Genomic DNA, 22452 nt, shown 5'->3' with positions numbered 1-22452 from the left:
GTTTGCCATAAATTTTGATGGATATTCCAAGATATTTTGCTGCAACATCAGCAGGTTAAACTTTTGGATTCTATTTTAGAAATAAGATTATGCATTACATCACTTAGTAATCTTTGATATTGTGATATACTTATCCACCTAAAAGTGTTTTACATGTTCAATTCTTTAAAAAATATATAAAAGTTAATGAATCGTCTCATGTAGTATTCTGTATACAACTACAAGAACCTCCTCTCTGTGTCTCTTTAAGTGGAGAGATACATATTGAAGAAAGTTTCCCAGGACCTTATAATATCTGGGATATTTATGACTTAGCCATAATTATCAAAAATAGGTTATCCGAAAGATGGTAATATTCTCTGTTAGATTGCTTTCTTTGAGGGAAAACTAGTTCAATTCTTTGGACCCAAATAAGTGTCTATAAGAATTTGTCTGGTTTGAACTTAATGAAAGATGATTCATTCGGGATGTACGCCTGATTTGGGGGTTTAAAGTCATAAATCACTTCAAAGATAGGGCATGATAACCGAAGGCAGGTTCGAGATACAGGCTAACCTCAGCTTTCAATTGGTTCTGTACTTTTATTAGTACAAGATAGGTTTAAATACACATTCGCAAAGCCATTCTAAAGCGATACAGTTAGAATATCGCACTTCACTTCAGACTCTGACTCAGAACAGCATAGAATGGTGCAAGACCCTACCAGCTGTCTAATAACAGATCTGTAGGTTTTAACTGGTCCTGAAGTATCGTATACTCAGAGCATAGCACAAAAAGAAACAAAAAGAACAATCTGGTGGATGAAAATAGATGCCCGTGCCCCTGAAATGCTTGGACGCCTTTTCTAAACAATCCATAAGGATTACAGTGGATTGCCACATTGTCATCGACAGAAAATCCAATTTTCACATGGTTTCCTTATTCTTTAAGGGGGTAGAACTAATAAAGGAACTTAATCATAAAATAAACTTTCAACAAAAGGCAACTTACAAAACTAAATCATTGTATTATTACTGGTGTATTTTATTATAAGACACTGCACTCCTTGCAGTGCTCATTGGTCGCAGAAAGGAAATACTTGAAGGCTGCGATGCCAATCAAATATTGGAAATTTACGGCATTTTAGAAGGTAATGTGTCCACACGTTCTTCACATTGGGTTTGGTCCACATCAGGTAATGGGTCAGAAAGGGTGGTCAGCTCATGGAGGAGTTCGAGAATATATCTGGTCACACTGTTTCCTGTGGAGAAATGTGTAGCCTCAGTTTCCAATTATGAATCGTGTTTCAGCTATTTTTTCAATTTCTTCACCTCTAAATGTGCTGAATCTGACTGAGATACACTTACACGGACTGACTGGGGTATGCTTCCTGGCTTCTGACTGAGGTATACTTTCATGAACTCCACCTAAGGTACACTTCCAGGGGCTGTGACTGAGGTATAATTGTACGGCCTCTGTTTGAGGTACACTTTCATGAGCTCTGGCAGTCCTCCAGTACCTTGCTCAAGCACCCACACTTCAGATGGAATATTGTGCTCGTCAGGAAGGCGGGTTTCATGGCGGGGGTGATGGGGGGGAGCGGGCAGAAAATCGGAGCAGAGTTGTCTGCCACAGAACCCGATGTTGGAATTCCCGGTTCCAATCTTCCCGGGGGTGGGATAGACTGACGATGACCTTCCTGCCCAGAGGCCAATTGAGGCCCTTAAGTGGCCTATTAACATGCAGTTAAGGGCCTCTTCCCGCCACTGCTGGGATCTTACCAGTGGCAGGGGGGGGGGGGCCTCTGCCAAGAGGGGAGGCCGCCTTTTGAACTGAGGCGCTCTCACTGCGGGCTTGTGAGGGGAGGGGGGAGTCCCTCCTTCATGGGCAATTTGTGACCTATGGAGGACCCCCTCCCCTCCCCCAGAACAACTTTACTCCTGGGGACCTGCCTCCCCCTGGACTGAACAACCCCTTATCCAACCCCCCTTTCCAGGGCCTTCCGGGGTAGCCCCGGCGACCCCTCCTCACCTATGCACACGCTGCGCGTCACCATCTAATGCACAGCAGCCAATCGGCATGCGCTGGGTAGCCCGTCCCCACCCCCCCCCAATCACGTGGCAGGGACGGGCTCTGCGATGCAGTTAATGCATTAGCTGCCTCTGCACAGGCGCTGGCGCCATTTGTAAAGGGCTGCCAGGCCTCCGGTGACAGATGAAAGTTGACCCTGTTCTTCCCCCCAACCCAGCAACTCAACAAAAAATAAAGTATGACCCACCCATCCTGCCCAACTACACCAGAAAAGCCCAGATTAACCTTTTTCCATCCCAACTGACCTAAGTACAAAGTTCAACCCCTCCCCCTCACCACTACACTGAAATTGCATAGTTTTCTTCCTTGCCCACCTATGTATCCAGCTTTCCCTAGACGGGAAGGTGAAGGCACGGCAAAGCCAGCCGTCACTCGGAAGATCGTGGACAGTTGGCAAGATCGCGGTGAAAGGTTTGTCAATATATGCATTTCCTTTATTTAAATATGTAAAGTTGCGTCCCGTCACCAAGCGGTGGGGGTGGTGTGGGGGTGCCGCCACGGAGCCTCACCGCTGCCGGGAGGATTGGGCTCGGCAATCCCGGCGTCGGGCTCCGTGGCAGGCCGCTGCCGGTGCGATCTTCCAGTGCCTCCCATCCCCCCACTCCCCACCCCCCCGCCACGGAGCCCGACGTTGGGACCTCAACAAAATCCCAGCCAAAGGGTGGTAGACGTTTGGAACTCTCTTCTGCAAATGGCAATTGATACTAGATCAATTGTTAATTTTAACTCTGAGATTGTTGCATTTTTGTTAACCAAGGGGATATGGGGCAAAGACGGGAGTGAGGTCGCAGGTCAGCCATGATCTGATTGGATGGCAGAACAGGCTTGAGGGGCTCAATGGCCTCCCCCTGCTACAGAGCTCTATGAGTTTGTAATTAAATGCATATTGTCATCCTAACCCGCAGGGAAAGTTTTAAAGGTATTAAAGGCAAACTCCCCTATTGATTCTATCCGAACATTAAACTGTACAATAGTTCTGTAGATGGCATGAGAGGTTTGGCTTTGTACTAGGTACAGTTACGCAGCAATCGTTGTGAAGTTGAAGTGCTGTAAGAGTGCTTAGTTCACTCGGCCAAAAGTAATTTGATTCACGTACAGTTTGTTACCGGCAAACTTTAATCATCACATGACCCATGTTTCAATCTGACAACTGCATCACACCAACCCAAGATGTATGACGTAAAGGGAACTTAACTGGACCCATTAACATCTTGTGATATGGGTGTCGCTTGCAAGGCTGGCGTTTATTTCCCATCCGTAGTTGCCCTTGAGAAGGTGGTGGTGGGCCTACTTCTTGAACTGCTGCAGTCTGTGTGGCGAAGTGGTTACTACAGTGCCGTTAGTTAGGGGGGTTCCAGGACTTTTGACCCAGCAATCATGAAGGAATGGTGATAGATATCCAGTCGGGATGGTGTGCGACTCGGAGAGGAACTTGGAAGAGATGGTATTCCCAATCTGCTGTCCTTCTAGGTGATGGAGGTCATGGGTTTGGGGGTTGCTATCGAAGATACAAGCAGACTTACCGATGTGACTGATAATGGCACTTTCGTGGATTCAGACTCAAATAAGCTCTTTCTGCTCTTGCAGATGAGGGTGATCCACTTGCGGTATTCAGCCCTAACCTTCAGAGATTTATTAAAAAAAGAATTTATCAAACGTTGTACCTGAATATAATAAATTAGAGTTCTGCACTTAGTCTTCTAATGATATGCTCATATATGAAGTTATTTATCATAAAAAGCATCATGTGTGGTTTGGAAAACAGGATGCGAGAATAGTTGCAGTTGGCCTACCAAGAATCAATCGGTTTAAAAGCTTCCACTGTTCGAGGGCCAATATTGGCACCCAGAATTCACATGTAAAACACAGTGTGTAAACTAACGTTCAGCCTATGATGCATCTACTTAGACCATAGAGGAGCACCAGGGTGAATTGGTCTGTTTCCCACACAGGCATTTTGCCTTTGTGGTCCAGTATCACTGCAGATTACTTTGGAACTGATCCAGACTCAAGTTTGTGGGTTCAGGTTATACTCCAAGATTTGAGCCTGTAATGTAGGTGAGCACGAGGGAAAGAAAAAGAGAGAACTTGCATTTATATTACACCTTGCACAACCGCAGGATGTCCCAAAGTGCTTTCCAACCAACAAAATACTTTTTCACGCAGTCACCGTTATATTATGGGAAAATGTAGCAGACAATTTGCACACAGCAAGATCCCGCAAATGACAATGACATCATGACCAGATAATCTGTTTTAGTTGGTTGAGAGATAAATATTGGCCAGAACACCAGGAAAAAAAACTCCTGTGCTCTGTTTTGATATAGTGTCATGGGATCCTTTACATCCAACTTAAATGGCAAATGGGCCCTTGGTTTAATGTCTCAGCTAAAAGGCAGTACCTCCAACAGTGCAGCACTCCCTCAGTACCACACTGAAGCATCAGCCGAGATTATGTGCTCAATATCTTTGGAGTAGGTACATGAACCCCCACCCTTCTAATTTAGAGGCAAGAGTGCTGCCACTGAGCGACAACAGACACACCAGTGACCATAGGCTAACTTTACTGACGAGGTTCCTAACTTTCAGGGCTTTCTGAAGCTGGGAGTGGGAACTCACTCTCCCAAAAGGAGGTTGGCGGTCAGCTGAAAATTTTAAGAATGAGATTTTTTTTTTAGGTAAGGGTATTGAGGGATACAGAACCAAGTTGTAAATGGATTTAAGATACAGAGCAGCCATGATCTAAATGAATGGCGGAACAGGTTCAAGGGGCTGAATGGCCTCCACTTGTTCTTAAATTGCTAGTCAGTTGTGAGTTATTCCATTCCATCCTGAACATTCATGAAAGTCAAATACTATACCACGTGCCTTGGGATTTAACACACAGAGGATGATGAAGATGAAGGTTCCCTGGAAGCTGTTGACGATGGTGAATAAATAGGCCATCACCACGGTTTCTTCCTGAAAGTGGAACAAGCCGAAAATCCAGGTACAGCCCAGGATAAACACCTGCGCAATGGCTTTAAACGTCAGCATCCTGCAGTGAGGAGAAAACTATCGTCAGATATGTTGGTGACAGAAGCATATTTTTTTAGCTAAACCAGAGCCTGAAGTGAAGAACTAGTTGATATATACAGTGCTTATCGACCGAAAATCAACAACTTAATGGGCATGTTGAAGCACCTCAAGAACAATTAGTTGCATTTTGAAATGCTTTGAGATATTTCTGACAGACAGCATAAGGAACCTAAGCAGAGGAGGAGGCCATTCAGCCCCTCGAGCCTGTTCCACCAATGAGATCATGGCTGAACTGCGACCTAACTCCATATACCCACCTTTGCCCCATAACCCTTAATACCTTTGGATGACAAAAAAATCGATCAATCTCAGATTCAAAATGAACAATTGATCTAAACACTTAGCCAGTGACCAGTAAGTTAGGCCAAATGGTCAATCACGAACAGTACCCTGGAGTCCTGGTGATCTGTCTGGCTCAGGAATCAGACTGCCAATTACAGAGCAGTAGCAATCTGGAACGCTTTCCCACCAAGAGCCTGTGGATGACGGGGGTAACTGGAGCTTGCAAGACGACGTCAGTAGGTTTTTGTTGGGTAAGGGGATCAAGGGACATGGAGCTAAGACGGGTATACGGAGCTGCGGTGCAGATCAGTTGTGATTGCACTGAACGGTGAAGCCGGCTCGAGGGGCTTGCAAGGCATTTGGATAGCTCTTGTATTTCTGTTGTGCTGCACAGCATTTTTAATGCCTCTCTGCATTTCTGTTTCGAAGTAAAGTGTAACCAGTTGTGGTGTGGACCAGCATGTGGAGCTCACTGGGAGGTAGAAACATGGGGCCGAATTTTGTTGAGCTCTGTCGTGGGCAGGGGGCGATGGGGCCTGAAGAACGCAGTGGCAGTGGCTCCCCATGGAGTCTGACACCCGGAATGCCCGGCCAGATCTTCCTGGCAGTGGGGAAGCTCCGTGGCGGCATATCCGCCACTCCGCATAAGGACCTGGATTTCACTATTCAAATCAGCTGCTTAATAAAATTTAAATGGCAGCCAGGTCAATCCTTCCGGCTGTTACGGATCTTCCAAGCGACGTGCAGCCCCTTCCACACATTCACTTTCCCTTTCGGGGAAAGCTGGCACCACGGAGGTGAGGAGGGGAGGAACTCTGCATTTGTAGTGAAGTGGTGGGTGAGGGGGGGGGGTGGCTGAAGGGGTCAACTCTGCACTGAGGTAAGTTGGAATGGAAAAGGGGTAATCTGGGCTTTTCTGGTGTATTCGGGGCGGTGGGGGGGGGGGGGGGGGAAATGGGTCAAACTTTATTTCTTGCTGCAATTGGAGGGAGGAGACATGGTCAACTTTGATCGGTCAACGCAGGCCTGGCAACCCTTTAAAAATGGCACCAGTGCCTGAGCGGAAACAGGCGACGCCGTTGACAGTATTTTCGAGGCCTCCCCCTGCCACGTGATTGGGGTGGGGGGCGGGGGCAGCCGCCCTGCGTATTATAATGAGCTGCCGCGCGCTGCATCATGGTGGCATGTCGGCGGGGCCTCCATTTTTATCGCCTGCCGCCGGTCTTGGAGTGCGTAGGACATCGGGACAAAGGGAGAAGAATACGGACCGAAGACATAATTGCTGGGGTGCATTTTGGACTTTTTAAAGTTAAAGGCAGTGTAACTGAACAAGGATCCCACCCCGCAAACACCCCACACACACAGACACACAGACGAGTCAGGACATGCCACTGATGGGGTAGCCCTGGGCTATTATAACATCAGACAGTCTGTCTACAACCACTCTCATGGACAATGGCCTCTCAGAATATGTGTGAATGGTTTCCTCCTGCCTTATGATACAGATATCACATCCATTGCTGGTATACACCCAAGACCCCCATTGCTGAGAGCAGGATACGACCACATGCACAAGGTCCTGCATAGCCATGGTGGGATTGATAAGGCAATGATACCCAATCGGATGACCCAATTCAAGACATTACTTGCTATGTCGAGGTACTAGGGTCAGAAAGAGGTACAAAGCCTCAGCTCACAAGGACATTGTTGCTGCAGTCAGTAAGTGTGACTTGATCAATCACAGGAAGTCGTGCGGAAGAATTCGTTCAGCGAATCTGACCACCGGGGAATGAGCTCCTGTACGTGGGTCTAACTCAGCAACTGGTGTTGTAAGTAGATACCATTGCTTATTGGATTAATAAAGGTTTTCTACGTAAAGTGGAAATTGTATCCAAAGTTTGCTTTGTGCGATTCACACTCAGTACGGAGTCAGGACCTTAAAGGGAAGTGAGACCCCCTGTTTAAGAGTCTTATAGGCTGAATGGCCTACTCCTGTTCCTATGCTCCTAGATAATTGGTTCCAATCCCCCACTTATGAACAGGCCACCTTGAAATTAACGTAGCCCCAACGAAACACCATTAACCTCCTCCAGGAAAATAGTCATTAATTGCTATATAACTGTAATTTAGTATATTTAGAACCTTGGGTATATATCCTTTAATACCCTTGTCCAGCAAAAGTCAGTCAATCTCATTCTTGAAATTTTCAATTGCCCCCACCAGCCTGAATAGCTTTCAGGGTGGGCTAGGGGAAGAGTTCCAGATTTCCACTACCCTTTATGTGAAGAAGTGTTTCCTGATATCAACCCCTGATTGGCCCTAACTCTAATTTTAAGGTTCTGCCCCTTGCTCTGGACTTCCCCTTACGAGCTTACCTTGTGTCCTTAATTTTCGACACTTTCACGTCACGATTAGCAAGTTCCTCATTCAAAATGTAGAGTGTCATTGTGAACAGAAATGTATTGACCTGTCGGATTATTTGACATTTTAGACTTTGTGATCCACAATACGGTAACACAGTCTAGCTAACCCAGTGGTGTCTGAACTCTGGTAATTAAGGTGATGATGCCCAGGCAACTCAGATCTACGTATGTTTACATTTCCTACTGACTGCTTTGCCCTGTTTCGATTTAATGAGCCTGGAAGTTTGGAAAATGCCGTATCAGTGATCAGGTCTGTTCCTGTTAAGCCAATTGGTTCTTCCCGAGCCAAACAAAAGTTGTTAAGAACATATGAACTAGGAGCAGGAGTAGGCAATTCAACCCCTTGTGCCTGCTCCGCCATTCAATACGATCATGGCTGATCTCATCTTGGCCTCAACTCCACTTTCCTGCCCATTCACCATAAACCTTCAACTCATTTCTAATTAAAAATCTGTCTATTTCCTCCTTAAAGTTACTCAATGTCCCGGCATCCACCGCACTCTGGGGTAGTGAATTCCACAGACTCACGACCCTTTGAGAGAAGCAATTTCTCCTCATCTCTGTTTTAAATCTGCTACCCCTTATCCTAAAACTATGACCTCTCATTCTAGATTGCCCCACAAGAGGAAACATCCTCTCTATGTCTACTTTCTCAATCCCCTTAATCATCATATATACCTCAATTAGATCTCCTCTCATTCTTCTAAACTCCAGAGAGTAAAGGCCTAAACTGCTCAATCTCTCATCATAAGACAAGCCCACCATCTCTGGAATCAATCTAGTGAACCTCCTCTGAACTTCCTCCAATGCAACTACATCCTTTCTCAAGTAAGAGGACCAAAACTGTTAGCAATACTCCAGGTGCGGTCTCACGAATGCCTTGTACAGTTGCAGCAACATTTCCCTACTTTTATACTCTATTCCTTTAGCAATAAATGCCAAAATTCCATTTGCCTTCCTTATCACCTGCTGTACCTGCAAACTAGTTTTCTGCGATTCATGCACGAGGACACCCAGGTCCCTCTGCATCGAAGCACTCTGAAGTTTCTCTCCATTTAGATAATAATTTGCCTTCCTATTCTTCTGACCAAAATGGATAACCTCACACTTATCCACGTTAAAACCCATCTGCCAAATTTTGGCCCATTTATCTAATCTATTCATATCCATTTGTAAATTTCTTATTTCTTTATTGGAACTTACTGTTCCACCTATTTTAGTGTTCTGCAAATTTGGCTATAGTACCTTCTATCCCTGCATCCAAGTCATTTATATAGATCGTAAATAGTTGGGGCCCGAGGACCGAACCCTGTGGCACCCCACTAGTTACATCTTGCCAACCAGAAAAAGTCCCATTTATCCCAACTCTCTGTTTTCTGTTGGTTAGCCAATCCTCTATCCAAGCTAATAAATTGCCACTAATCCCATGTGAACTTACCTTGTGTATTAACCTTTTGTGCGGCACCTTATCAAATGCCTTCTGGAAGCCCAGATAAACTACATCTACAGGATCCCCATTATCCACTTTGCTTGTTACAGCTTCAAAGAACGCTAGCATATTAGTCAAACACAAAGTAACTTTGAATTAAGAGCAGATTGTAAATCCTAACACATGAGCAGCCCTAATGGGTTTGGATGTTATACAATGGCCATGACATTCTGTGCTAGCGTCTAAACGACCCACAATAACAAAGAGCTTGAATTCTCTTGAACTGAATCAACCCAAGCTTACACCATGTCTGGGAGGCTCTCATTGGCAAAAGCTAAGCAACATCAACAACAGGGTTTTAAGGAGCAGCATAAAGTCGGAGAGAGAGGCAGAGAGATTTAGGAAGGGAGTTCCACAGCTTAGGGCCCAGGCAGCTGAAGGTACTGCTGCCAATGGTGGAGCGATTAAAATCAGAGATGTGCAAGCGGAGATTTTTGAGATAGGGATTGGTGTAACCATGGAGATATTTGAAAACAAGGATGAGAATTTTAAAAATCGAGCCGTTGCCAGACCATAGGTCAGTGACCTTGGGGTGATGGGTGAACGGGACTTGGTGCGAATTAGGATAAAGGCAGCAGAGTTTTGGATGAGCTCAAGTTTATGGAAGGTTCGTTTTTGACTTGATACTGATAAAATATTGGTTCCTGCAATATCTGCAGGGGGAGAGGAGCCTATATTTTGTGGGAAAGTCCCTGGAGTGGGACTTGACCCCACAACTCTCTGATTCAGCAGTGTGAAAAGTTACCAACTGAACCACAGCTGACATCCCAGTATTAAAGACCAGATTTCCAACCAAGTCTATCTGCCTTGCCGTCTTACTTGGAAGTTCCTCATTTCTAACTTGTGTCTCCTGATAGTTGAGCCGTTAACTATTTGGTTGACCAGCTTTGCCAATTCCCTTCATAATCATAACACGCTCTACTTCTACTTTCCGATCTCCCAATCTTTAGTTCCATTTGTTACAGCTTCTGTTAATTCTTGCTGGCCAAAATGAAGGCCTGAGATTTTGGACTTTTCAATATCGACTTTTAAATACCCGTCTTAAACAAAACGAATTAAGCAGCTTTGAATTAAGAACAGATTGTAAGTCCTATCTCAAAGAAAACAAAAAACAAAACTTGCATTTATATAATGCCTTCCATGACCTCGGGACATCTCAAAGCACTTTACAGCCAATTAATTATTTTGCAGCATCATTGTTGTTGTAATGAAACAGAGCAGTTAATTAGTTCACAGCAAGGTCCCACAAACAGTGACAATGACCAGATAGTCTGTTTAGTGATGCTGGTTCAGGGATACATATTGGTCTAGATACCGGGCAGAACTCCCCTTCTGTTCTCGAAATAATGGAATCCTTTACATCCACCTGAGAGGGCAGACAGGGCCTCGGTTTAACACCTCATCTGAAAGGCAGACCCTCCAACAGCACAGCATTTCCTCAATACGGCACTGAAATGGCAGCTCAACTCTCTAGAGTTGAGACTGGAACCCACAACATTGTAACTTAGAAGTGAGAGGGCTATCACTGAGCTATAACTGACACCACACTTCATCTACTCAATCATAGTTAAATCAACAGCTAGAAATATAAATGTGTATCAAGAAGAATAATGACCTTTGCAGCTTGTTTGCTAAATTAATTGCAAAATATCAAGTTTGCAGTAAGCTTTCTATAATAACAATACTTTTGTCCGTCCGGTCTGTTTTGATTGGTCTGTTTGTGGGTTTATTTGGTGGGTCGTGCCTGAGTATACTCAGTGCCTAAAAGTTGCAATAAAGTTTTAAAATATTGAATGAACCAACTGTCATCCCACAGGAATCACGGAGTTTTGCAGAATAGCCTCATCAAATATAAAGCAGTTCACAAGAGTTGGGGTGATGGTGGTGAGGGATGGCATGGGTGGGGGGGAAATGGCATGGGAGGGTGGGGGAAGCACATGGGGCTGGGAAATGGCATTGGGGTGCAGGGAGGAATGGTACGGGGGGTATGGCATGGGAGGTGGTGGGGGAACGGTATGGGAGGAGAGGGGACGGTATGGGGAGGTGGTGGGGGGATAGCATGGGAGAGGGATGAGGAGGATGGCATGGGAGGGGAAGGAGATGGCAGAGTGGGTCGGGGGAGTCAGCTTGGGGGTTCCGCAGAGGAGTGGTGGGGAATGCATGGGACATATGGAATGAAGGATGGGAATAGCCTAGGAAGAAGGGATGAGATGGGGATGATATGAGAGGGATGAAAGGAATGGGATGAGTATGGAGTGAGAGGGATGGCATGGTTAGGATGGAATGGCATGTGTGGGGGATTTAAAGAAATAATGTTGCAATAAAGATGCTAATTGCACCACAAGTGTTCTATGGGTCTCTGCTAGTATACCGTAAATATGAATAATTATATTAAAAAATAATTACCAAAATGATCAAATAGACTGGTCCCAAGAAGCTCCAGACAAACCCATTCTCTATCTGTAGCCAGCAGCTGGAATTCAGAGCGAAACACGTTGAGGCAAATTGGTTTGAATTAAATGGTTAACATTCATTAAAACTGCGAGCATGAGGGGACTGGGTGATGCTTTAGATCAGAAACTGACCTTTCACCTCTCGGACCTCAGTTCAAATTCACCTCGGACCAGAGGTGCGAAAATCTACTGACTCTGCCTGCTGAAAGGTCCTATGTTAAGTAACTGGGGCTGTCCTGATCCACTGCCTCGTGGGCATGGGTCCGCAGTTCAACACTGCCACCCTCTTTGCCATTTGGCACAATTGGGATGGCTTGATTGGGAAATGGAAAGCATCACACTGGTACTTTTCCCTCTAAAGTTGCCATTGGTGCACTCTTTGCCTTGGCGCAACCATTTGAGTGAGGCAGCAGAGATCTGCTGGTTCTTGTGTTATTGCTCCCAGTGTGAGACAGGGCCTTCAGGAGAGGAGGGGAGAATGCTGAAGGACAGTAACCATTAAAGATAAAATTATGCGGCTAAATTATCTCAGTAGAATAGGCGTGAAGTAATAAACTATTTACTTTCTCTCTGATCCGTATCCATTGGGGTACACTGCTGCAGAAATTGCCACTATTAGTGCGGGGGACCCATACCCCAGTGGGTAGATATACTTCCCAACGTTACTGGAATGGGATACCCTCATGTTCTTCAGGTTCTTGACCATGAGGTAAAGCTGCGTTGACTCCAAGCTCATCCAAGCGAATGCCGTCAGAAACAAATAATGCAAACATCCCGCGATGATACCGCACATCGTCTGGAAACAAAAATAATGGGTAAGACTCCAAAGTAGGAATGAGAAATAGGCCATTCAACCCCTTAAGCTTGCTCCGCCATTCAAATAGATCATGGCTGATCTGTATCACAACTTCAATTACCTGCCTTAGCTCCAATCCCTTGATATCCTCACCGAAGAAAATTGTTGCTCTCAGTCTTGAAAGGTCCAATTGTACCCCCAACATCCACAGCCTTTTGGGGAGAGAATTCCAGATTTCTACTAATTTACGCATGTTAAAGTGCTTTCCTGCTAAATGACCTGGCTCTAATTTTAAGATTGTATCCCCTCGTTCTTGATTCCCCCACCAAGGAACTAGTTTCTCAGGATCTACCCCCGCTGAATTCTTTTAACATTTTAAATGCCTTGATCAGATCGCCCCTCAGTTTATTACACTCATGGGAATACAAGCCTAAACTGTTCTCATGATTTAACCCTCTAAGCCCTGCTATCATTCTGTTCAATCTGCAAGGCCCCTAACCCCAGATAGGGATCTGGCCAAAGTTCTATATAATAGGCTAATATATTCTGCTTCACATATTTAGCAAGGTTAGCCATGTTTGAATCACCTTCTAACCTTCCAATGCCTTTTCATATTGTCTGCTTAAGGTGACATGAGAATAACATATAGCTTTTTATCTCTCACTTCTACACTGATGAAATGTGTTTATGGATTATTATTTACACTGGCTGCAGATAATCTGGACTGTAGTTTTTACCTCTTGCTCTCCATTCCCCTCTTTGTGCCTGTCAGTCCCTGGAGCAGCTCTCTCTCCCTCCTTTTTGTCACTTCTCACAAACTATTCATTGTTTTTTTTCTTTTTCAAACACTTAACGAAATTTCTGGCGTCATTTTAACCACATTTCCCAAATGGGAAACCCATAGGAATGGATTTACCCCAGTTGATATTACAGAGTAATATTACAGAGTAATATCAACATCGCATCCAATTCCCTCAACTTCCAGACAAGTGGGACAGGATAAAATAGCTCCTGTTCTGCTTTTATTTCAGATTTCTAACAATCTTTTAAAAATGCAGCAGTCCTCTTGTTCAACCTGTGTACTTAGGACTTGATGAAGCCATTGACTCATTCATTCAACCTTTGTTACCTCTCGACTTGACTATTCAAATGCCAATGTTGCCCACATTCTACCCTCTGCAAACTTGAGGTCATCCAAAAACTCTGCTGCCCATTTCTTAACTTGCACCAAGTCCCATTCCTCCATCACCCCTGTGCTTGCTGACCTACATTGGATCCTGGCCAAGCAACGTCTTGATTTAAAAATTCTCATTCTTGTTTTCAAATCCCTCCATGGCCTCACCCCTCCCTATCTCTGTAACTCCTCCAGTCCCACAACCCTACAAGCTATCTGCGCTTCTCCGATTCTGGCCTGTTGAGCATCCCTGATTTTAATAGTTCCACAATTGGTGGCCAGGCCTTCAGTTGCCTGGACCTGGATCTGGAATACCCTCCCTACACCGTTCCACCTCCCTACCTCACTTTCTTCCTTTAAGACACTCCTTAAAACCCCTACCTCTTTGACAAAGCTTTTGGTCATCTGCCCTAATATCTCATGTGGCTCGGTGGCATATTTTGTTTTATAACGCTCCTGTTAAGTGTCTTGGGACATTTTATTACGTTAAAGGTGCTATAATAATATAGGTTGTTGTTGAGTCATTGCGGGAACTTTTTACTGATTTTAATAGTAAACCTAATTACCCTTATTGATTATTCTATATAATTCACTCTGGAATTCCCTCTCTAAACCTCTCCCTCTCTATCTCTCTCTCCTCCTTTAAGACACTTCTTAAAATCTATCTCTATGGCCAAGCTTTTCCAGTCCTTATATTTCCTATGTGGCTCGGCGTCAAATTTTGATTGATAATGCTCCTGTGAATCTCCTTGGAATGTTTTAACACATTAAAGGTGCTATCTAAATGCAAACTGCTATTAAATATTCTCTGAAATGGAATGACCTACAGTGCTATTATCCCAGGTTGTCCACCCTCTCGCTCATTGTTGGCTCTGGCGGGGTCTCTTACCTGGTTTCCAGTTCTGTCAATGCCCATTATGAAGAGCAACTCTGCCAGGAAGAGACTCGCGCACAGTTGCGTGTGGGTGGCGGTTACGGCATTTCTAGCCTGCGAGCAGAAGACAAATGTGCCAACAGCAACCGCGAGGCACACCAGAGATATCGGGATCCCGATGAACATAACTACAGAGAGGGCGTCATGGGAATAATCCTGCAACTGAATGGATAAGAAACAACCCATTAGATTTCAAAGAAAGTGAAAACTCAGTGCCACAATGGCTCAGTGGGCACAAGTACATCAATGAAAAGTTTGATAGAAGATTCCCAGGCCCAGGGCACACATTAAAATTATGAAGGGTTTAGAGAGCAGATAAGGAGAAACTGTTCCAGTAGTAGAAGGGATAATAACCAGAACGCACAGATTTAAAACGATTGGCAAAAGAAACAGAGGCGGCATGAGGAAAACCTTTTCTGTGCAACGAGTGGTTAAGATTTGGAATGCACTGCCTGGTGGGGCAGTGGATACAGATTCAATGGAAGCCTTCAAAAGGGAATTGGATGATATTTGAATAAGAAAGAATTGCAGCAATATGGGGGAAGAGTGGGAGAGCGGGACTAACTGGAATGCTTTAGGAAGAGCCGGAACAGACCTGATAGGCTGAATGGCCTCCTTCTGTGCTGGATGATTCTATAATTCTAACAGCTTATTTTAGAGTCAACAACCCCCTAGAAAAATAAATACTCCCTGGCATCTCGCCTGACCCTCTGAGGACAGTTTTAACCTAAACCATCTGTCGTGAAACTGACGGAATCGGGTGCGGCACTGGTTTCACACCCCACTGATTTTACTCTCCAGTGAAGTCATATTGGGGGCGGGGTTTAAGACTAGCCTTCCACCCAATCCCGTGGGTTTCCCGCCCAGTGAGTGAGCTTAAAAGTGTCCCTTCGCCTCTGTATTTGATAAACACGCCCTTTAGTCAGGCTTATTATCTATTTCAAATATCTATCAGAATTCTTTGATCTTTTTTGCAATTCACAATCTTATACCACCTAAGCCTAAATGTCATTGAGATCTGAGGAACTTCACCAGTAACCGGGTCCCGAACTGCACCCTTTCCTATTAATAACCACTTAGTTCATTTCAACACGTTTCCAATCTATTCCACTAGTTCCTCAATAATGTTGATGGGGCCCAATTTCCTCCCAAGAGACTCAGTGTATGGGCACAAAGCAAAAGACAAAGAGACGGAGAACCGTCTCGTAGTGTTTCTGCCTGCTTTGCTCTCCCTGTGGTTTTCCTAAAGGCAGAAGCAGAACATTTTCTTCTGTAAAAGGAGGAGACATGTTGGCAATGAAACTAGTCAGACATGACCCACTCTTCTTCATTACCTCATGCTTGTCCAAGCATTCAGCAACTCTGCTCCCGTTCTAGATTCCAGACTCAGTACCAGCCCTGCCAGTGTGTTTGGGAACTCTGGCAATTATTTTACATGAGAGCTTCCGAGGTTGCTTTCATTTTGCCCCTCCCGCCATTGGTACTCATTTGTTTCTCAAACCAGAAGATAAGCGAGTGAAGAACAGAAAAAGGGAACCAACACAGTACCTTCTCATTAAATGCCATCAAAATCGCAAAGCTGGACAAGTGATCACATTGACATGTTGTGTGGGTGTCGTTGGATCCCACCAGCTCACAGCCTCTTGCAGACCAGTGACTCCCACTCGTTGTGTGACTCCAGTAGGCACATAGCAGTCTGCCACCAGCTGTAAGATCCTGTAGAAAACAATGTGGACTATTAGCTGTCAGTCCAGCTTTGAGTGGTGCTTTGTGATGGGACGGCATTTTGCCACAATGAACAGCTGGTTTAAGGAGCACATCAACCAGCCATCCAAATCCATGATGTACTGCTCAAACCATTGGTCCCTGTTACAGAAAAAAACAGAGAACAAACAATTAGGTGGCTCAGTGGGTAATGACTCTCACCTCTCAGCCAGAAGTTTGATTTTAAGCCCCACTCCAAAAACTTAAGCACAGCTCAAGTGAAATGAGAAGGGAGTGTCACACTGTCAGAGATGTCCTCTTTTGCATTAACATTAAATTGCAACAGTCTAGTGTTACGACCAGGTGAAAAATATGTCCAGGGGTCTTTTTGCTGTCTTTACCTGGTCTTATTGTAACAGGGGTTTTATTTTTAAACACACTGTGTTTTGAGCTTCCCCCTTTTTGTAAATCCTTGTTCACAGCTTTCCATTTATAAGGCAAAGAAACCAACACACCAGGTTTTCTCAGGTTTAAAGCATAAAAGTGAAGTTTATTAAAACTTAAACTCTACGGATATACGATGGGCCCACGCTAGCATGCACAGGCGATATACATATGCAGAAAGGGACAGAAAAGAGGAAAATATCGTAGAGAGGGGTTTGAAGCAATATCAGGAGAGTTTCTTGTTTTCTGTGCTTCGAGCACACTTGATTGTAGGTAGTCTTGCTGTTTGTCGGGGCCCAGTGTGCTTCTTAAACCTCATTCACATTGGAGACTTTTCTCTCTTTGAGGTTCACGTATTTTCACAAGATTCAGTTCCATGGGAAAGAGATGGAGGCAGGTAGGACTGTAGAGGTTCTGCTTAAGTTCCAGGAGCACATGGCTTTCTGAGTTCAAATTCTCTGTTAGAAGTTCAAATTCAAAAGCTCCAACAGTCAGTCATGTGACCAAAGCTGGTCTGACCACTTCTTCTGTGTATTGGGGAAGCAACGACTGTCTTTCCAGTCAGGGGCTTGCAATTTTAAGTTCTAATGTTCATGTGGCGAAATATGTGTGCCTCAGTCTTGGCAGGTGGGGGGTTTGCCTGACACTAGTCACTGTTTAATGTAGGAAATGGCAGCCAATTTTCGCATAGCAAACTCCCACCAACAGCAATGAGATAAATGGTCTAATTAACATGTTTTAGTGATGTAGGTTGTGGGATAAATATTGGCCCCGGGACAGCAGAGAGAACTCCCTTGCACTTCTTCGAAATAGTGCCTGGGATCTTGTAGCCGAGCGGAGAGGACATCTGGGACCTCAGTTTAACATCTCATCCGAAAGTCAGCACTTGAGACAGTGAAGTGCTCCTCAGTACCGCACTGAAGAGTTGGCCTAGATTTGGTGCTCTTAATGTAACGGAGCCTGTAACATTTTCCTATTTCCCTGACCCATTGAAACAGGAAGATAGGGCCTCAGTTTCATGGCCTTGGCTTCATCCAATGATGGCATCTCCCCGACAATGAACAGTTTGGCATTTGATGTCCTCCCAGAAATGCATTTAATTCATGGAATGGAGTTTAAACTCACAATTTTCTGACTTTTTTTTAATTCATTCATGGGATGTGGGCAATACTGGCTATGCCAGCATTTATTGCCCATCCCTAATTGCCCTTGAGAAGGTGGTGGTGAGCTGCCGTCTTGAACCGCTGCAGTCCATTTGGGGTAGGTACACCCACAGTGCTGTTAGGAAGGGAGTTCCAGGATTTTGACCCAGCGACAGTGAAGGAACGGCGATATAGTTACAAGTCAGGATGGTGTGTGACTTGGAGGGGAACTTGCAGGTGGTGGTGTTCCCATGTATTTGCTGCCATTGTCCTTCCAGTTGGTAGAGGTCGCGGGTTTGGAAGGTGCTGTCTAAGGAGCCTTGGTGCATTGCTGCAGTGCATCTTGTAGATGGTACACACTGCTGCTACTGTGCGTCGGTGGTGGAGGGAGTGAATGTTTGTAGATGGTGTGCCAATCAAGTGGGCTGCTTTGTCCTGGATGGTGTCGAGCTTCTTGAGTGTTGTTGGAGCTGCACCCATCCAAGCAAGTGGAGAGTATTCCATCACACTCCTGGCTTGTGCCTTGTAGATGGTGGACAGGCTTTGGGGAGTCAGGAGGTGAGTTACCCGCCACAGGATTCCTAGCCTCTGACCTGCTCTTGTTGCCACGGTATTTCTGGTCAATGGTAGCCCCTAGGATGTTGATAGTGGGGGATTCAGCGATGGAATGTCAAGGGGAGATTGTTAGATTCTCTCTTGTTGCAGATGGTCATTGCCTGGCACTTATGTGGCGCGGATGTTACTTGCCACTTATCAGCCCAAGCCTGAATATTGTCCAAGTCTTGCTGCATTTCTACACGGACTGCTTCAGTATCTGAGGAGTCACGAATGGTGAACATTGTGCAATCAGCGAACATCCCCACTTCTGACCTTATGATTGAAGCAAGGTCATTGATGAAGCAGCTGAAGATGGTTGGGCCTAGGACACTACCCTGATGAACTCCTGCAGTGATGTCCTGGAGCTCAGATGATTGACCTCCAACAACCACAACCATCTTCCTTTGTGCTAGGTATGACTCCAGCCAGCGGAGGGCTTTCCCCCTGATTCCCATTGACCTCAGCTTTGCTAGGGCTCCTTGATGTCATACTCGGTCAAATGCTGCCTTGATGTCAAGGGCAGTCACTCTCACCTCACCTCTTAAGTTCAGCTCTTTTGTCCATGTTTGAACCAAGGCTGTAATGAGGTCAGGTGCTGAGTGGCCCTGGTGGAACCCAAACTGAGCGTCACTAAGCAGGTTATTGCTGAGCAAGTGCTGCTTGATGGCACTGTTGATGACACCTTCCATCACTTTACTGATGATTGAGAGTAGGCTGATGGGGCGGTAATTGGCCGGGTTGGACTTGTCCTGCTTTTTGTGTACAGGACATACCTGGGCAATTTTTCACATTGCAGGGTAGATGCCGGTGTTGTAGCTGTACTGGAACAGCTTGGCTAGGGGCGCGGCAAGCTCTGGAGCACAGGTCTTCAGTACTATTGCCGGAATATTGTCAGGGCTCATAGCTTTTGCAGAATCCAGTGCCTTCAGTCGTTTATTGATATCACATGGAGTGAATCGAATTGGCTGAAGTCTGGCATCTGTGATGCTGGGGACTTTAGGAGGGGGCCGAGATGGATCATCAACTCGGCACTTCTGGCTAAAGATTGTTGCAAATGTTTCAGCCTTATCTTTCGCACTGATGTGCTGGGCTCCCAAATCATTGAGGATGGGGATATTTGTGGAGCGAGAGTGCCACGAACTGAGACAAACGCCTAGGCCAAATACACATTAGGACTGGTAAATATTTTAGGAGCAGGAAAGAACCATTTGGCCCAAAAAGCCACCTATTCACCTTCTCAACTTATCCCTCAATACCTGCTCTCAAAAACCACATTCAGATGCACCATATGTAAGTGTCTTTACAGATAACTTTTGGTGCGTGTGATCTCGTGGACTGGCTCCGATCGCCTGAGGGGGTCAGAGAGGAATTTCTCAGGGCATTTTTTCCCTAATTGGTCCAGAGTTTTTCTACGGTTTTTCCGTCAAAACAGAATGGCAGCAGGGTTTGGGATGCGGGTGGGTGTCCAGGAAGTATTGAGTCACGATGCTCCAGCCATCAGGAATTTGGGACAGACAGGATGGATGAGCTGGTCCTTACCTGCCAGTGATTCTCATATACCCCAGGCCCTGCCTGAGCTGAGCTGCTGCTAAAATCCTCATGAATGCCTTTGTTTCCTCTAGACTTAGATATTGCAATGCACTTCAGGCCAGACTCTCATCTTCCACCCCTGATAATCTTGAAATCGCATTCTAACTTGCACCAAGTCCTGTTCACCTATCACCCCTGTGCTCCCAGATCTACATTGGTTCCTGGTTAAGCAAAACCCCTCAATTTTAATATTTGCTTTCTTTTCTCAAGTCCCTCCATGGCCTCACCCCTCTGTATCCTCCACCAGCCTTATGAACCTCTGGGATCTCTGCACTCCTTCAATTATGGCCTCGTGCGCATTCCCAATTTCTATCGCTCCACCATTGGTGGCTGTGCCTTCAACTGACTAGGCCCTATGTTCTTGAATTTCCTCACTAAACCTCTCGAGCTATCTCTTGATCTCTCTCCTCTTTTAAAATGCTGCTGCCTCAGCTCATCTGCTTTTGAAATCCTCACCCATGCCTTTGTTACCTCTGGTCTTGACTATAACCAATGCTTTCCTGGCGAGCTTCCCATTTCTCACGCTACATAAAGTTGAGCTCTTCAAAACACCCTGATCCTAACTTGAACCAAGTCCTGTCTTTGACCAAGCTCTTGGCTATCTGTCGCAATATGGCCTTATGTGGCGTGGTGCAAATTTTATTTGATAACACACCTGTGTTGTGCCTTGGGATGCTTAACTATGTCAAAGGCGCTATATAAATGCAAGCTCTTGTTGTTGTACCCCCATATCACATCAACTTCACAAACCTCTTTATGTTTTAGAATGAAGCTCGTGGCTACAGGAAACTTGTAGCTGGCTGAGGATCCCACAGTGGCTGAAATGACTCTGGATTGCAGCCGAATGTCTTTATATTTGTCGTTGGTTTCCTTGTTTTCACAGCGTGCTCCGTGCAGAATGGAATCCATGTTGTTGTAAACGATGAAAGCGACAGCGACAGAACCTGGTAGTAAGGGGAGTCACATAGGTTAGTAACACCAGAAATACAAAATTGAGGTCCAGGAATTGATGGGCACCAACCATGGCAGCAATCCACCAAGGCTCCTTCGACAGCACCTCCCAAACCTGCGACCTCTACCACCGAGAAGGACAAGAGCAGCAGATGTATGGGAACATCACCACCTGCAAGTTCCCCTCCAAGTCACACACCATCCTGACTTGGAACTACATCGCCGTTCCTTCACTGTCGCTGTTGAAAGTCCTGGAACTCCCCACCTAACAGCACTGTGCGTGTACCTACACCCTGTGGACTCCAGTGGTTCAAGAAGGCGGCCCACCACCGCTTTCTCAAGGGCAACTAACTAGACATGGGCAATTAATGCCAGCCTCGCTAGTGATTCCCATATCTAGAGAATGACTAAGAAAAATTCAGGCTATTGGGAGAGAGCAGGGCAGTGGGATTATTTTATTTTGATCTTGAAAAGAGTCAGCACAGATACAATGAGGCAAGTGGCATCCCTCTGTGCTATAAACCTCAATGGTTCCACATTGGTTGGGTTATATTTAGAGATGGGTCAAATAAAGCAAAATTACTCCCCATGGATAAGTGACCGGAGGATTAAGTTTACCAGCAACACGTGTAACGCCCAATTGAAAAAACTGCCATTTAAAAAGATTAAGAGATTGGCAGGCATAAATTGACCTAGCAATCAAAGATGAACTAGAAAAGTGTTGTCGTGGATTCCGACCATTGCTGTCCTTGGATTAAGGAGGGGAACATTAGCCAGGTCACTCTTGACTTATCCAGCAACCTCTGCTGTGACAAGTGTGTGCATGTGTGAAAATATGGTGAGGGCAGGGTCAAGCTCAGCTGCGATACGCTGCCCACAGTTGAATAGCACACTGATACTCACTACCCAACCTCACGCAAGAAAAGTGGCAGCGTGGACAAACTCCCACAGTGGCTGCTGGCACCTATAAACCCAACCCAAACCTGAGAGGAGTGGTGGGAGAAAATAGTGGAAAATATAACTAACTTTACCAGTCATTTTGGAGCCTATGACTGTTCTCCAGGAAATGTCCACCGCATTGCCCTTAGCTTCCAGTCTCACTTTATCATCTGTGAGGGTGCTGTTGACATGAATAACTCGTAACTGAAGATCTAAGAGCGAAACAAAAGAGTGTCAGATGGATTTGGATGAAATAATGGCCCTTTGGCCCAAGTGCTCACATTTGTCCTGAATATCAGCCTTTCCCATTGGAGCTTTAACTTTCACCTGGTTTAAACGTCTTGAATCACGGTGTTTGATGGAGGACCATGCATGGCTGTCCCATC

At 45.4% G+C, this 22452-nt stretch overlaps 1 protein-coding gene across 5 annotated transcripts in view; it reads right to left on the bottom strand.

Annotated features, from left to right (window-relative positions):
* Window positions 1-631: 631 nt before the first annotated feature.
* The window catches only part of LOC137355612 (adhesion G protein-coupled receptor E3-like), a 51295-nt gene continuing 29474 nt past the window's right edge, over window positions 632-22452 (bottom strand). For 3 of the 5 annotated variants that reach the window (XM_068020937.1, XM_068020934.1, XM_068020938.1), the window contains 9 exons: window positions 22159-22278; window positions 20927-21120; window positions 16248-16415; window positions 14655-14861; window positions 12359-12591; window positions 11749-11815; window positions 7806-7897; window positions 4939-5107; window positions 2790-3692 (listed from right to left, as the gene is read on the bottom strand). In XM_068020937.1, coding sequence (XP_067877038.1) covers window positions 3537-3692; window positions 4939-5107; window positions 7806-7897; window positions 11749-11815; window positions 12359-12591; window positions 14655-14861; window positions 16248-16415; window positions 20927-21120; window positions 22159-22278 — 1406 coding nt within the window. In that variant the 3' untranslated portion in view covers window positions 2790-3536. Of the gene's footprint in view, window positions 1241-2788; window positions 3693-4938; window positions 5108-7805; window positions 7898-11748; window positions 11816-12358; window positions 12592-14654; window positions 14862-16247; window positions 16416-20926; window positions 21121-22158; window positions 22279-22452 lie in introns of those variants that run through there. The other 2 variants (XM_068020935.1, XM_068020939.1) reach the window with 2 other exon arrangements.

The sequence above is a fragment of the Heterodontus francisci genome, chromosome 43 (assembly GCF_036365525.1).
Source record: "Heterodontus francisci isolate sHetFra1 chromosome 43, sHetFra1.hap1, whole genome shotgun sequence".
Lineage (NCBI taxonomy): Eukaryota > Metazoa > Chordata > Chondrichthyes > Heterodontiformes > Heterodontidae > Heterodontus > Heterodontus francisci.
Note: the sequence above shows the minus strand (reverse complement) of the source record. Positions and strands in the feature narration are given on the sequence as shown.